Here is a 14,685-nt window from a genome sequence, read left to right on the forward strand (position 1 = left end):
ATTGTTACTTCTTTTATATAACAATTTTATTTATACAAAAAGAAAACTAAAATATATTTTATAAATGTGTCTAATCTTTGGCCCATGATATAACTATTGTTCATGGTAATCACTTCGTTAACTATTGTCCCGAGGCGTCACAAATCGATCTTTTCAAAAAAAAAATAATAATAATTTTTTTTAATACCAAATTCTCTTGTCAGCATGTGATCATTATTATATTCCAAAAATGTATCATCAGTCAATCAATATAATGTTTGGTCGTAGGACCAATAATTTATAAATTTTTGTCATCTATCATTATAATAAAGCAGTAACTTTCTGCCTCAAACACTTTCCCGCCCACACAAAAGGGGTCACTTTAGGTAAGTAAATATCTGTGTAGAATTTATTGTATTTACATAACCTTTCGGTTTCCAATGTCCTATTGCATCGAGAAACAAACCTGCAACACTACTAATAAATCAGATCTAATTTAAATTTCTTTTAAATTTAATTGAACATAACAATAATGAATCTGCTCTTGGATTCTGAAACGTTTTGGTGGATTTTCATACTTCCAAGACACTTTGTTTTTTTTCGAAGAGACCACAATATCTTCATCCTCTATAAATCCTTTGTCAAGAAGAATCTGGCCAATATCTGCATCTATCCACTTCTGAAGCACCTGTTAGTACAGAAATCTCTTTGCCAAGAAATCATTCATCTCCACACTAAGAGGTCAATCTGAGTTAGATTAGTAACAACTCATGCATTCCCGGAGGAACTGAGAAGAGGCCAAATTAGTAAGAGTAAGGAATCTTTGTTCCGAGATCCAGAGGTAAATCATTTTTTTTTACCCCTGATCAGAATGTATTCTTAACAGCATTTGTTTTCCATAATATTTTTTGTGTTCTGTTTCCTGCTAATTTCAAGTAACATAGAGCAAAATTCCGGCAAAAACAACTAAAACAATTTGAGCTTGGTTTCATACCTGAAAACCATCTTTCACAGTGTCCGGTTGACAAATTGGGTCAGCAATGTGTTGATGAATCTTTTTTATCCCATATTATACTACTATTACAGACATTGACATGACATCTTCTAACTTGCTTACTCTTCTAATATTGCAGTAAATTATTGCTTTTGGGGGCAAGAAAAAGAATCTAAAGGTACCATGAAATAATACCTGTTAGTGATGGCTTAAACTTATAATGCATTGGCTTCAGTCATTTTTTTAATGATTTTGTGATGTGCTTTCCATGTGACTATCTTCTGCAGTACATTCAAAAAAAACCTTAAGACTTCAAAACATATTCAATGAGAATACAAATCTCAAGTAGTAATCATTATTTTACACTAATCAATGCTTTGAATGTGGTAGAAAATTGGGTCTTTAACATATACAAATTGAATTTCTTGGAACTCAATTTTATAAATAAAATCTTGACAACAAACAACATTGAAGCTGTGATGCAGTCAATATGATAACTTGAGGTCATTTATTTCTGTTCATGATCAGGAGGTAAACATTTCATTCATCTCATTGTTCTTTTATGTAAACTGTTTCAGGCTATATGATTAAACTAAGGTTAATTTTTTATGAAATGGTTGTATTTATACTTACATAAAATGCAACTTTTGAAATACAGTATTCATATGAATTCTTATTTTTCCTGCTATTTCCAGGGAGAATATATACACTGTAATATTTCAAATGAGGGTCTGTTGAGAGTGTTGAGGAATGAAGTGTTAGTTGCCACCTAATGGTCCAAGTTGAAGGACCAACAAGACAAGGACCTAATTTCTAAGATGATAGAAGAGGATGAGGAAGATGAAGAAAACTCTATCTGGTAATAATATTACCACCTATTCAAGTCCTCCTATAACACAAATTTTTACATTATTTTGTAATGTATATTTGAATTTTATTTTCAGGAAGCATCTAAAGTTGATGAGTTCAACAGTCCAATCACTGCAGATCACTTAAAAAGGAATGAAATTGAGACTCAAGAATCTGGTGTTGTGAAAAAATGCATGATGGATTAGTTTTCTTCATCCAAGGGCATAAAATGTCAAAATTGGAAACCATTAAACAAGAAAAATTTAACTTATTATTGGGATTTAGAGACTGAAACTATATCACCTTTGATATATTGTTTGGTGAAACAAGAAAATCAGTATTACAAATTTGCCTAAAATAATCTAGACAAAAAACTAAGTTACTACTCTTTAGACCAAAAAATTATCTGCAAATGAATTAATTTTTGTCTAGGTTGTTTTTTTGCCTAATTTTATTTTTTGTCTAAAAAAACAGTATATTTTTCAGACAAAAAAGAATCTAGACAATAATTAATTCATTTGCATAAATAGCTTACTTTTTTTGTTTTTGTTTTTGTTTTTCCCTACTTGAAATATTAAAATTATAAATATTTAACTTAAACAGAAATTACTGCAAAACAAGCATTGATTGTCTACTGTTTTGAAAACTCTGCCAAAATATTAGGGCAATTTTTAAAAAGAAATTGAAAGTTGAAGAGTTGATATTTTAAACAAAACAATGTTTAAATCATACATACATGATCAATCAAACAGTGGTTGAAAAACACTAATTTGTACCCCTTTAGCTCTATTAAAAAATCCAAAAAAAAAACAAACTTCACTGTTCGATTTAGTTTTCTATTGTTTTGCCATAAAAACAACTATAGGGCATCGGATGAATGTTCTATTGCTCTGCCATAAATTGAAAATGTAAAGATGAATGTCCCATATTTTCTTTGACCTTATGTACACAAGGAATTTTTTTCAATTTTGGTATGTATTCTCCAGATTGCTAAATCTAAAGACTTAGGATACCATAAGGAAATATGGGATTTCAATATATATAAGTATAAATGCTACTTAAGAAACATTATTTGTAGCTAAGAAATCATAAAAAGAAAGAAAAATCAAAATGAAGTACATGTGTAGAATTGTTCATCAACACTTAATCCAAATCAATTTTAACACGAATAGTATACATTTAATTGAATTGTTCTTGCTGCCAAATAAAACCTCGACAAACAAATTGCCAGTAGTCTACAACCAAAAATTGGTCGGAGACATTTGATTTGAGATAGGAGTGTAGAGATTCGGACCAAGATAATGAGATCGGCAAAGGCGGGATAGAGATGAGAAAGAAGACGAACGGTCGGTGCTAGGGTAAAAAATGAGAGCAAAAACTGATTATATACTCCGAGCTATTAGGCCAGGTCAGCGGTCTGGGTTAGGTTGATGTTCTAGGCCTTAAATTATAATGTTAACATATATTAAGGCCTAATTAATGTATTATATTATATTAATATTATATTAATAAAGTCTGATTATTTAAATGCAAATTATTGTTTGATCATGGTCCAACTAGCTGTGTGGATCATGAATATCATGTACATTTTAAATATACTAAAAGTACTTTTTTTTACTGAAGCTATATTATTTGATAGTATATATACAATAAGGTACTTTTATTATTTCAATAATGTACTTATAAAAAAAATATACTTTAAGGCCAAAAATAATGCAAAATCCTTTTTATGATATCTTATGCCATGATAATAAACAAAATTCAAGGGCAAACACTATAAAAAATGAGATTGTTTTTAAAAAAGTCGATCTTTAATCATGGGCAAATGTACATAGCTGTTTCAAGAATTAGTAAGCCAATGAGTTTAAAAATTTTGATTTGTGGAGAAAATGTACCATATCTAAATACGGCTAAAAGTGTTGTGTACAAAGAAGTCTTCAACAATGTGTAATAAAATTTCAAAGTTGAACACTTCAAATTTATTAGGTTTTTAAACTGTATATTTTTTCATTTATTATATTATATTGAATATTCTATGTACTACATATATATATATATATATATATATATATATATATATATATATATATATATATATATATATATATATATATATATATATATATATATATATATATATATATATATATATGTGTGTGTGTGTGTGTGTGTGATTTGGTATGTAAATCTAATTATAATGTTGACATGCTTGCTGATCTGCACACTCCGGAATTTTTAAATGGATTACGGTGTTCTGGGGTTCCAAATCACTCATTAACTCTTACAGGGCGTTTGGTTGGAGGGATTTTAAATTCCCTTCCCACTTAATTCCCACCTAATTCCAAAGGCCATTAAATTCCGTAGTTTGGTTGGAGGGAATTGCAATTCCATGGAATTGCAATTCCCCCATTTTCATGGAATTAAAATCCCATGTTCCCCCCTGGTATTTTAATTCCTCGGAAAAAAAAATAGTGATGAGTCAAAATTACCCCTTCCTTTTTTAACTTAAAATTAATGTCTAACAACAATAATGGACATTTTTGACTTTATACTACTTATTCCCATGTATACCAAACATTGGAATTGAAATTCCCAGTAATTCTATTCCTGTCAACCAAACACTGGAATTTAAATTCCCACTTTATTCCCAGTAATTCAACTCCCATGGAATTACAATTCCTTTCCCACATAATTCCCGCCCTCCAACCAAACGCCATGTTAAGTGTTTTCTAAATTGAAAAATAATATGAATTAAGTTCATATATTTTTATACTATATTTAGCATTATTGTATAAACTTTTTTGAATTAAATTGATATAGTTTTTATACTATATACAACAATTTTTCTATATCGCATGTGAATTTGTTTTTGAAAAAGTTTGTCTTTAATCATGGTCAAATGTACGCAACACTTTTTAGAATAAGTAATCTAAGGGGATTAGAAATTTTAATTTGTGTTCGTTTTCAAAAAACAAAACAAAAATAAAATAAAATTTTTTTATTTGTGGAGATAATGAAATTTATGAGTATGACTAAAAATTCCGTATAGAAATATTCAATAATGTGTAATACAATTTCAATATTAATTATTATTTAATAATTTTTCACTGGACATATTTTCTTAATCTTTATTATTATATTATATTGTTTAATTATTATTATTATTATTATTATTATTATTATTATTATTATTATTATTTAGGGCCGTGCATCGCACGGGTGCAAAAATTTAGGGCCGGACATGTATTCTAAAAATTTTAGAACAAATTGTCATATCATATTGTATTTGATAAAACACTGAAGCAATCCCATTATGCAATTAAACGTGACGATCAATAGTGGTATGTTGGTAAGGTTGTGTCATAAAAGTATATCTTTTTTAAATAGAACTTTCATAATTGATTTGTATAACATTGTGGTGCATTTATTAAAGGAAAAATAGTTAAATAGTTCATCATATCGAACTTTAACTGAAAAGTCAATAGCCTCTTAAACTTTTTAAAAGTGCAATTACAACCATCACCAATTTATTTTGATGCAATGAAACTCAAAAATCAGTTAATGACCTGCTATCATAAGTCATTAGGGTTCCAACAACCCACCATCAAGATTTCGATAAAATTTCAAGCAACAAAGTGATGGCGACCGGCAAACAGTCGCCGATCATGAAGTCTAAGATCTTTCTTTTTTTTTTTAAACAAGAAGTTTTTTTATTGATTTACGTAAAAATTCAAAATCACTCATCCTCAAATATATGTTATGAGTGAAATTCGTCTTATATATAATTCTAATCAGCAGAAGATTAAAATAAGATAATGTCAAGAATTTTGGTTAAAAAAAACGTTTAGAATGTTTAAAATGATCATTTTGTGATATAATTTTCAGTGGAGTCCACTTTTAAGTTGAATAGGGTTAAAATAGGCCCGACGACAGAGCATCTGGAGGATATAAATCATGGTAACTCAACTGAACATGAACTACATAGGCTAGATCTTTGCTTACTGCGCACAAAGAATCCCCCTCACTTTGAGATGTTGTTCCTACCTGCCGCTGATAAGACTTGATCCCTGATCATTGACACGCATATATTCAATCTTCAATAAGTATATGTATATGTAACACATCTACAGTCAAATTTTGTATTATTGTCCCTGAGGCCAAAAATCTTTTGAATTTATTTTTATTCCAAACGTGTCTAATTTTTTATTATTGTCCCGAGTCGCCACAAATATAATCTTTTCAAAAAAAAAAAAAAAAGTTTTATCCCAAATCCTATTATCAGCATGTGATCATTATATTCCAAAAATGTACCGTCGTTCAATCAATATTCAATATAATGTTTGGTAGGACCAATTTATCAAATTTTTGCCATGTGTTCAATTATATTTATCAACTTTTGTTTGTTTTATTATTATTATTACTAAATTAAAAGCAAATTATTATGTAATTAAAATATTTATTTTACTTAATTTCTTTGTATTTTTATATTTAATATATATATATATATATATATATATATATTTATATATATATATATATATATATATATATATATATATATATATATATATATATATATATATATATAATCCTTATTTTTGATCATTTTGAAATTTTTTTAAAATAATAATACATTCATTCTGTCGCATTTTATCTGTCATGTATACTATTTATTGATTAAACTAATTATTTTTTTACTATTATTTTCTTTAATATTTTGTGTTATTTTTAAATATAATTTTTGTACTTAGTAGTCATTTAATGTAGTTTCTAAATACATAAATGTTATATAGTATTACTAACTCCAGTCAAATTTTGTTAACCAAACTAGACAAATAAAATGCGACAGAAGGATAAGTTCATATATTAATACTTAAGTGTATACTTTTTCATTCACTCATGCATACTACAATAAATTGTCTATAAATTATTGTATTTGTTTCTCTACCGTAGTGACTTAATAGATTTTTATGTTTATTACAAAATATAAAATATATCAATATTAGGGTTATTTAAAGTATTACAATTAAAACTTTCTATTGTTACTTTTTTATATATCAATTTTATTTATACAAAAAAAATAACTAAAATATATTTGATTAGTGAAAATAAAAGTAATTATTATTTAGAGAGATAAGTGAGGTAAATACATAACGGAAATACATACCATTACTAATAGGAATTTTTTAAAAATATTTTTCAAACAAAACTTTTATTAGTGATGCATAATATTTACATATTTTTTTCTAAGAGACGATTTTAGTGTTTTGCTTATGGTTGGTTGAATAGGTATAGTATAATTTTCGTATCTTAAAATTATGAGTTTGATCATTATCAATATTTTTCAGTTGAGTCCGTGTCTTAGTGCATATTATCGAGTAATGATTGAGAGTTTTTTCAGTCACAAAAAATGATATGATCATTTTTAAATAATGATTGTAAGTTTTTTCAATCACAACAAAAATAATATGGTAATTCATTACATGCACATCAATGATCTAGTAGATTATATTACGTTCGATCATGTTGGGAGAATTGAGTTATTAAAAAAAAAAACAAAACAAAAACAAAAAAGCTGTCTTCAATTAAAAAAAAAAAAAAAAAAACAAAACAAAACAAAACAAAACAAAAAAAAAAAACAAACAAATAAAACAAAACAAAACAAAAACAAAAAAATGCATGGCAAAATTTATGGATCGGTCCTACGAGACAGTGATTGATCGATGGATGGTACACTTATGGTGTGTAATGGGATGGGATAAATGATTTGTGGCCGTCCAAGTGTCCAATGGTTTCACTATGAATGAAGTCTAGGATTTTTTTATTTTTTTATTTTTTTAATACATGAAGTCTAGGATCTAGAGCATCAATATCAGTTGAGATTATTAAGAGATTATTGTAAGGATGATTATGAAAGAGAATATGGGAGGAGAGAGAAAAAAGAAAAATTAAATAAAACAAAACCTATTTTAAAGTTTTTAAAATATATATATATATATATATATATATATATATATATATATATACATATAACAGTCAGGCGCCAACGGGCGCGTGCATTCTCTGATCAACATTGTTCCAAGCACGCAGTCCTTTCAGAAGCATTATTTTTATTGATTAAAATATGCGTGAAAGTTCTCCTCATTATCTGCTGATGTGCATGCTCTTAGGAACAATAATTTTTTTTATTAATTTACGTGAAAATTCACAATCACCCTTCCTCAAATTTATGTTATGAGTGAAATTCGTCTTATAATTCTAATCAGCAGAAGATTAAAATAAGATAATATCAAAAAATTTGTTTAAAAAAACGTTTAAAATGATCATTTTGTGGTATAGTTTTCAATGGAGTCCACTTTTAATTTGGATAGGGTTAAAATAAATTAAAGTTCTTCTATATATGTTTAAGTGAGTTGTTTAATTTGATAAATAAATTATATATATGTAGTATGTACACGGAAAAAGTGGTGTGGATTGCACTATTATATATATATAATTTTATTCAGAAAAAAAAAATCGAATTGTATAAAATAAAAACTTTGTCATGCATAAGAGTGGGAGTACAAATCAAATTCCAATTCACTATTGGTTTGGATTTTTGAGTTAGACCAATAAGGCCAATAGACCCGTCTCATGGAGAGTCATGTCTATTAATTTTCTTTTTCCTTCATCTGAAAATAAAAAGACAATCAATATATGCTCTTTTTTGTGTAAACCATGAGGTGTTCCAGGTATTTCTCCATCCGTCTTATGCGCTGAGTCCACCCGACTAATCCACGTTCGCTCCGAGGGATCGTTATGTTGTGCATCCGTATGCACTATGCATGGTGCACCCGGATGCAAAAACGACGTCATTTTGACGTCTAACTTAAAAAAAAAAAAAAAAAAAAAAAAAAAAAAAAAAAAAAAAAAAAAAAGAGGATTGCATAACTACACATCCATAATTTCATAACTATATATCCAGAATTACATAACTACACATCCATAATTTCATAACTATAAATCAAGAATTGCATAACTTCATAACTATACACCCATAATTGCATAACTACACATCCATAACTTCATAACTATAAATCCATAATTGCATAACTACATATCCATAATTTCATAACTATACATCCAGAATTGCATAACTATACATCCAGAATTCATAACTAAAAATTCAGAATGAATAAACTAAAAAAATGAATAACATAATGTTGTTGCTGGAAATTGAAACTGGTTTTTTTTTTTAAGTAGAACGCGCGTTTTGATGCAAAACGACGTCATTTTTGCATCCGTATGCACCATGTATAGCATAATTTGCCCGCTTCGAAAGGCATGAGAATTGGTCCAATGGAAATTGTCACTTGTGGGAATTGAATCGAACCCGAATTATTCCATTAATCTATTATTATTGAATATAAAAAAGGAATTCAAGTAATTAAGTCCAATTGAATCCATTTTTTTCCCAAATCGTCCCTACAAAGAATCTCCTTTACCACTTTTTGAACTACACCTTTGGGTTAATTGATATATCCTCATCATTAAAATTACAACATTATTTATAAACCATACAATATTGGGTAATTAAAACCACAAATTATATTGACGGTGTAGAATTCAAGTTGGTAAATTACAAAGTAGTCACAATATATTGTCCCATTACATGCCTAAAATGTAACAATCAGTCAGTCTGTACTGGTTGGTGGAACCAATTTATAAATTGTGCAATGTATTCAGAGTTTTAGCTACTACTAAGCCTATTAACACCTATGAAATCAATGTCTCATTTTTGAAAAAATTACTTATGTTTGTTTTATTATTATTAATAAATTAAAAGGAAATTATTATGTAATTACAAAGACATTTATTTTACTTAAAATTTTATATTTTGTATTTTTATATTTAACTTAAATAAATAATTACATATATGTTTAATTTTTGATAATTTTAATTTTTTAAAAAATAAATGAATATATGAAGTAAGATATTAATTCTTAAGTGTATACTTTTCATTTACTCATGCACACATGCAAGAAATTGTCTAGAAATTCTTGTATTTGATTCTCAATCGTAGTGATGACTTAATAGATCTATAAATTTACACACACAAAAATATATCAATATAGTGTTATTTAAAATATCATAATTAAAATTTTGTTTTTTTATATCAAATTTATTTATACAAAAAAAAAAAAAAAAAAAGAAGAAGAAAAACAACACCTCCGTCGTGGCAAATTATTCTGTGTAAGGAAGTCCACCTTGCAAGGTTCACAATTTACATACTAAATGTTTATAATTTTGTAAAAGGTAAATTGTGAACATTTAGTATATAAATTATGAATATTAAATATGTAAATTGTGAACTTTCAATATGTAAATCATGTATTTTGAACCTAAGTCAATTTTACCAGGTAAACCCTGGTCGATTTTATAACAACTACTCTGTCGTGACCTTATCACACCCATATATTCATTCCAAAGATTGAACCCCAACCCTAAGGGTCCCCTACACCCCCGCCCGACAGAGCATCTGGGAGGATGTAAATCATGGTAACTCAACTGAACATAAACCACAGAGGCTAGATCTTTGCTTACTGCGCGCAAGAAGCCCCCCTCACTTTGAGAGGTTGCTCCTACACTACCTCTGATGAGACTCGATCCCTGATCATTCACACCCATATATTCAATCCTCAATAAGTATATGTGTATGTAACACATCTACAGTCAAATTTTGTATTATTGTCCCTGAGGCCAAAAATCTTTTGAATTTATTTTATTTTTATTCCAAACGTGTCTAATTTTTTATTATTTTCCCGAATCGCCACATCCTCTTGTCAGCATGTGATCATTATATTCTTCCAAAAAGTACCGTCGGTCAATCAATATTCAATATAATGTTTAATTTGGTAAGAACAATTTATAAAATTTTTGCCATGTGTTCAATTATATTTATCAACTATTGTTTGTTTTATTATTATTACTAAATTAAAAGCAAATTATTATGTAATTAAAAATATTTATTTTACTAAATTTTTTGTATTTTTATATTTAATTTCAGTCAAATTTTATTAACCAAACTAGACACATAAAATGCGACAGAGGGGTAAGATCAAATATTAATACTTAAGTATATACTTTTTCATTCACTCATGCATACAATAAGTTGTCTATAAATTCATGTATTTGTTTCTTTACCGTAGTGACTTAATAGATTTTTATGTTTATTAAAAAAATATAAAATATATCAATATTAGTGTTATTTAAAATATTACAATTAAAACTTTCTATTGTTACGTTTTTTTATATATCAATTTTATTTATACATAAAGAAAACTAAAATATATTTGACATGTGAAAATAAAAGTATTATTATCTAGAGCGAGAAGTGATAAATTATTTGATATATTTTAGTTATTATTTAAGTATATATTATTTTTCTAAAGATAAAAGGAACGAGGAAACTTGAGCCTAGCTAATAACACGCCCCTTTGCTAGATCCTTCGTGGCCTTAGCACACTCATTTAATCCTCAATAAGTGCATGTAACACATCTATAGTAGTCGGGACAGAGCCAGAAATTCGGTTGAGAGTGTAAAAAAGTACGGACAGATTCAAAAAAAAAAATCAGTAAAGGCGAAATATTAAAACAAAGGAGATAATTTTAAAAATAAATAAATAAATTACCTAAGAAATATAGTTGTAAATATTGTTGAATATGGGCGAAAAATAAAAACATCGAAACTTTATAAAAATATTCATAACAAAATATGAAACATAATTAATTTGATAAAATAATTTGAATAGAAAACACATTATAAATATAAAAGAATGTTATATATTGTTGGATCTCAACGCTGCACTATGCTTACTTCCCAGGGGCTCACCCATCCCGGGATTGCCGGAAGTCAAGCAAGCACGCTTAACCACAAAGTTCTATGGTACATGGTTGCCATATCCTACTTAAAACCAATTGGTGATAGGTAGGTGGACATTAACCACATCTCTCCATGGTAAGCCACAGCGCCACGTCCCGAATCGAGCCCACAGAGTTCTATGGTACATGGTTGCCATATCCTACTTAAAACCAATTGGTGATAGGTAGGTGGACATTAACCACATCTCTCCATGGTAAGCCACAGCGCCACGTCCCGAATCGAGCAGGGGCTGAACTCGGCCAACCCGGCCGACGCCCAACAATCCCCCAGTTACGCAGCATGCTTGACTCGGTCCTTAGCCTACACGCCCACAGCGCCACGTCCCGAATCGAGCAGGGGCTGAACTCGGGCCCCTGAACTCGGCCAGCCCGGCCGACGCCCAACAATCCCCCAGTTACGCAGCATGCTTGACTCGGTCCTTAGCCTACACGCCCACATCCCACCTGGGACTGGACTCGATTTTCGCCTCGCCATCGATCCGGACCCGTTCCCCCAGTTACGCAGCATGCTTGACTCGGTCCTTAGCCTACACGCCCACATCCCACCTGGGACTGGACTCGATTTTCGCCTCGCCATCGATCCGGACCCGTGACCACAGCTCTGATACCAATTGTTGGATCTCAGCGCTGCACTATGCTTACTTCCCAGGAGGTCACCCATCCCGGGATTGCCGAAAGTCAAGCACGCTTAACCACAGAGTTCTATGGTACCTAGTTGCCATATCCTACTTAAAACCAATTGGTGATAGGTAGGTGGACATTAACCATTTAACCACATCTCTCCATGGTAAGCCACAGCGCCACGTCCCGAATCGAGCAGGGGCTGAACTCGGCCAACCCGGCCGACGCCCAACATATATTAAATATTAAAAAAGTTATTAAAAACGTGAGCGTGTTGAAGTCGTAGGAGAAGGAGTCAAAAAAATTGTAAAATTATATTGATATCAAAGGATTCAAACTCTTAACCCTTACTTTTGCCAAACATATACTCTACCAATTAATCTAACTTATTTCTTGTTAATTTTAATAAAATTTTTATACTAATACTAAAACTGTACTCGTACTATATATACATATATATATACAAAGATTATATATGGAATGAGAGGCAGCTACCCCTACCCCTACCCCCTACCCCTTTGGCTCGGTCTCTGGATCCTGATAGTAGAACGAACAACCAATTTAGCCAGATAATATTACAATATTCTTTTATTGGTAAATGTGTCTAATCTTTGGACCATGATATAACTATTGTTGATCATGGTAATCACTTCGTTCACTATTGTCCCGACTCCCGAGGCGCCACAAATCTATCTTTTCAATTTTTTTTTTTTAAATACCAAATCCTCTTGTCCGCATGTGATCATTATATTCCAAATATGTATCATCAATCAATCAATATAATGTTTGGTCGTAGGACCAATAATTTATAAATTTTTGCATGTGTTTTAAAAATTTTAGAACAAATTGTCACATCATATTGTATTCGAAGGGAAAATACTTAATGTATTCTTATTTTAAACTCCTAATTTATACTCTCTTTCACATATTTTTTATGTAGATATTTTTTTATGAACCTGATGAAAATAACTAATCCTGATTTGTCACCTCAGAAAGTATAAATGAGGGAATAAAATTTTAGAAGTTTATGTAGTAGAACTCTATTTCAAACACCAACCCACCATCAAGATTCCAATAAAGTTTCAAGCGACAAAGAGATCGGCGATCGATAAACGATCACCAATCATGGAGATCAGAATAAGGAGACCAAGGTCGCCTTCTCGCCGGAGAAGGCAACCAAATGGTCGATCGCCTTTTTCGTAACCCGTGACCGTTTGTTGTTGTCTGCAATTTCGTCAATCTCGCTAATGGATTGTTGGAACCTGACTTGTGATAGCATGCCATTAATCCATTTTTGAGTACCTATTTGAGGTAATATTGGCCGTGCCATAATCATTCAACCTTATCTCATGTCCTCTATAAATTGCAGGCATGAGCCGATAGCTCAACACAACACAACACACCAACAAACATCATAAGTTCATAATTAACCTCTTTCTCCCAAGTGGTCATTTGCCAACATGAAAGCCCTCGCACTCTTCTTCGTACTTTCCCTCTATCTCCTCGCCAACCCAGCTCATTCCAGGTTCAATCCCATCCGCCTCCGCACCACCCATGAAACGGCGTCGTCCGAGACTCCGGTGATGGACATCAACGGAGACGAAGTCCGGGCCGGCGGAGATTACTACTTGGTCTCCGCCATCCGGGGAGCCGGCGGCGGAGGCCTGAGACTCGTCCGGTTGGACTCGTTTAACAAATGCGCCAGCGACGTGATCGTATCCCGGAGCGACTTCGACAACGGCGACCCCATTTCCATCACGCCGGCGGCGGACCCGGAAGCCACCGTCGTCATGCCGTCGACGTACCAGACCTTCAGATTCCACATCGCGACGAACAAACTGTGCGTGAACAACGTAAACTGGGGGATCCAGTACGACAGTGAATCTGGGCAATATTTGGTGAAAGCCGGCGAGATGGTCTCCGACAATAGCAACCAGTTCAAGATTGAGGTGGTCAACGAGAACCTTAACGCTTACAAAATCACTTATTGTCAGTTCGGCACCGAGAAATGCTTCAACGTTGGCAGATACTATGACCCGTCGTTTAGGGCTACGCGTTTGGCTCTCAGTAATACTCCCTTCGTGTTTGTGATCAAACCTAGTGGTGATATGTAATGAGCACCGGTGTTAGTTGAGGTTGTATGCATGGTACGTAGCTATGCTAAATAAGTAACGTTGCAACTTTGACAACGTTGTACGTACGTGTAAGAATAAACATGCAATAAATCCGAGCTCGTTGTGTTGTGTAATTATTAAGTATCTTTTATGATGAATTACGGGATAATAGTACTTCTCTATGCTAATACCTTCTAGGGTCCTCCG

At 31.0% G+C, this 14,685-nt stretch overlaps 1 protein-coding gene across 1 annotated transcript; it reads left to right on the forward strand.

Annotated features, from left to right (window-relative positions):
• Positions 1-13,731: 13,731 nt before the first annotated feature.
• LOC109164627 (sporamin B) lies at positions 13,732-14,627 on the forward strand. The gene has a single exon (XM_019313148.1). It carries the CDS (start codon positions 13,825-13,827, stop codon positions 14,476-14,478), a length of 654 nt encoding a protein of 217 aa, XP_019168693.1. The 5' UTR covers positions 13,732-13,824; the 3' UTR covers positions 14,479-14,627.
• The last annotated feature ends 58 nt before the right edge of the window (positions 14,628-14,685 follow it).

This window comes from Ipomoea nil, unplaced genomic scaffold (assembly GCF_001879475.1).
Source record: "Ipomoea nil cultivar Tokyo-kokei standard unplaced genomic scaffold, Asagao_1.1 scaffold0317, whole genome shotgun sequence".
Taxonomy (NCBI): domain Eukaryota; kingdom Viridiplantae; phylum Streptophyta; class Magnoliopsida; order Solanales; family Convolvulaceae; genus Ipomoea; species Ipomoea nil.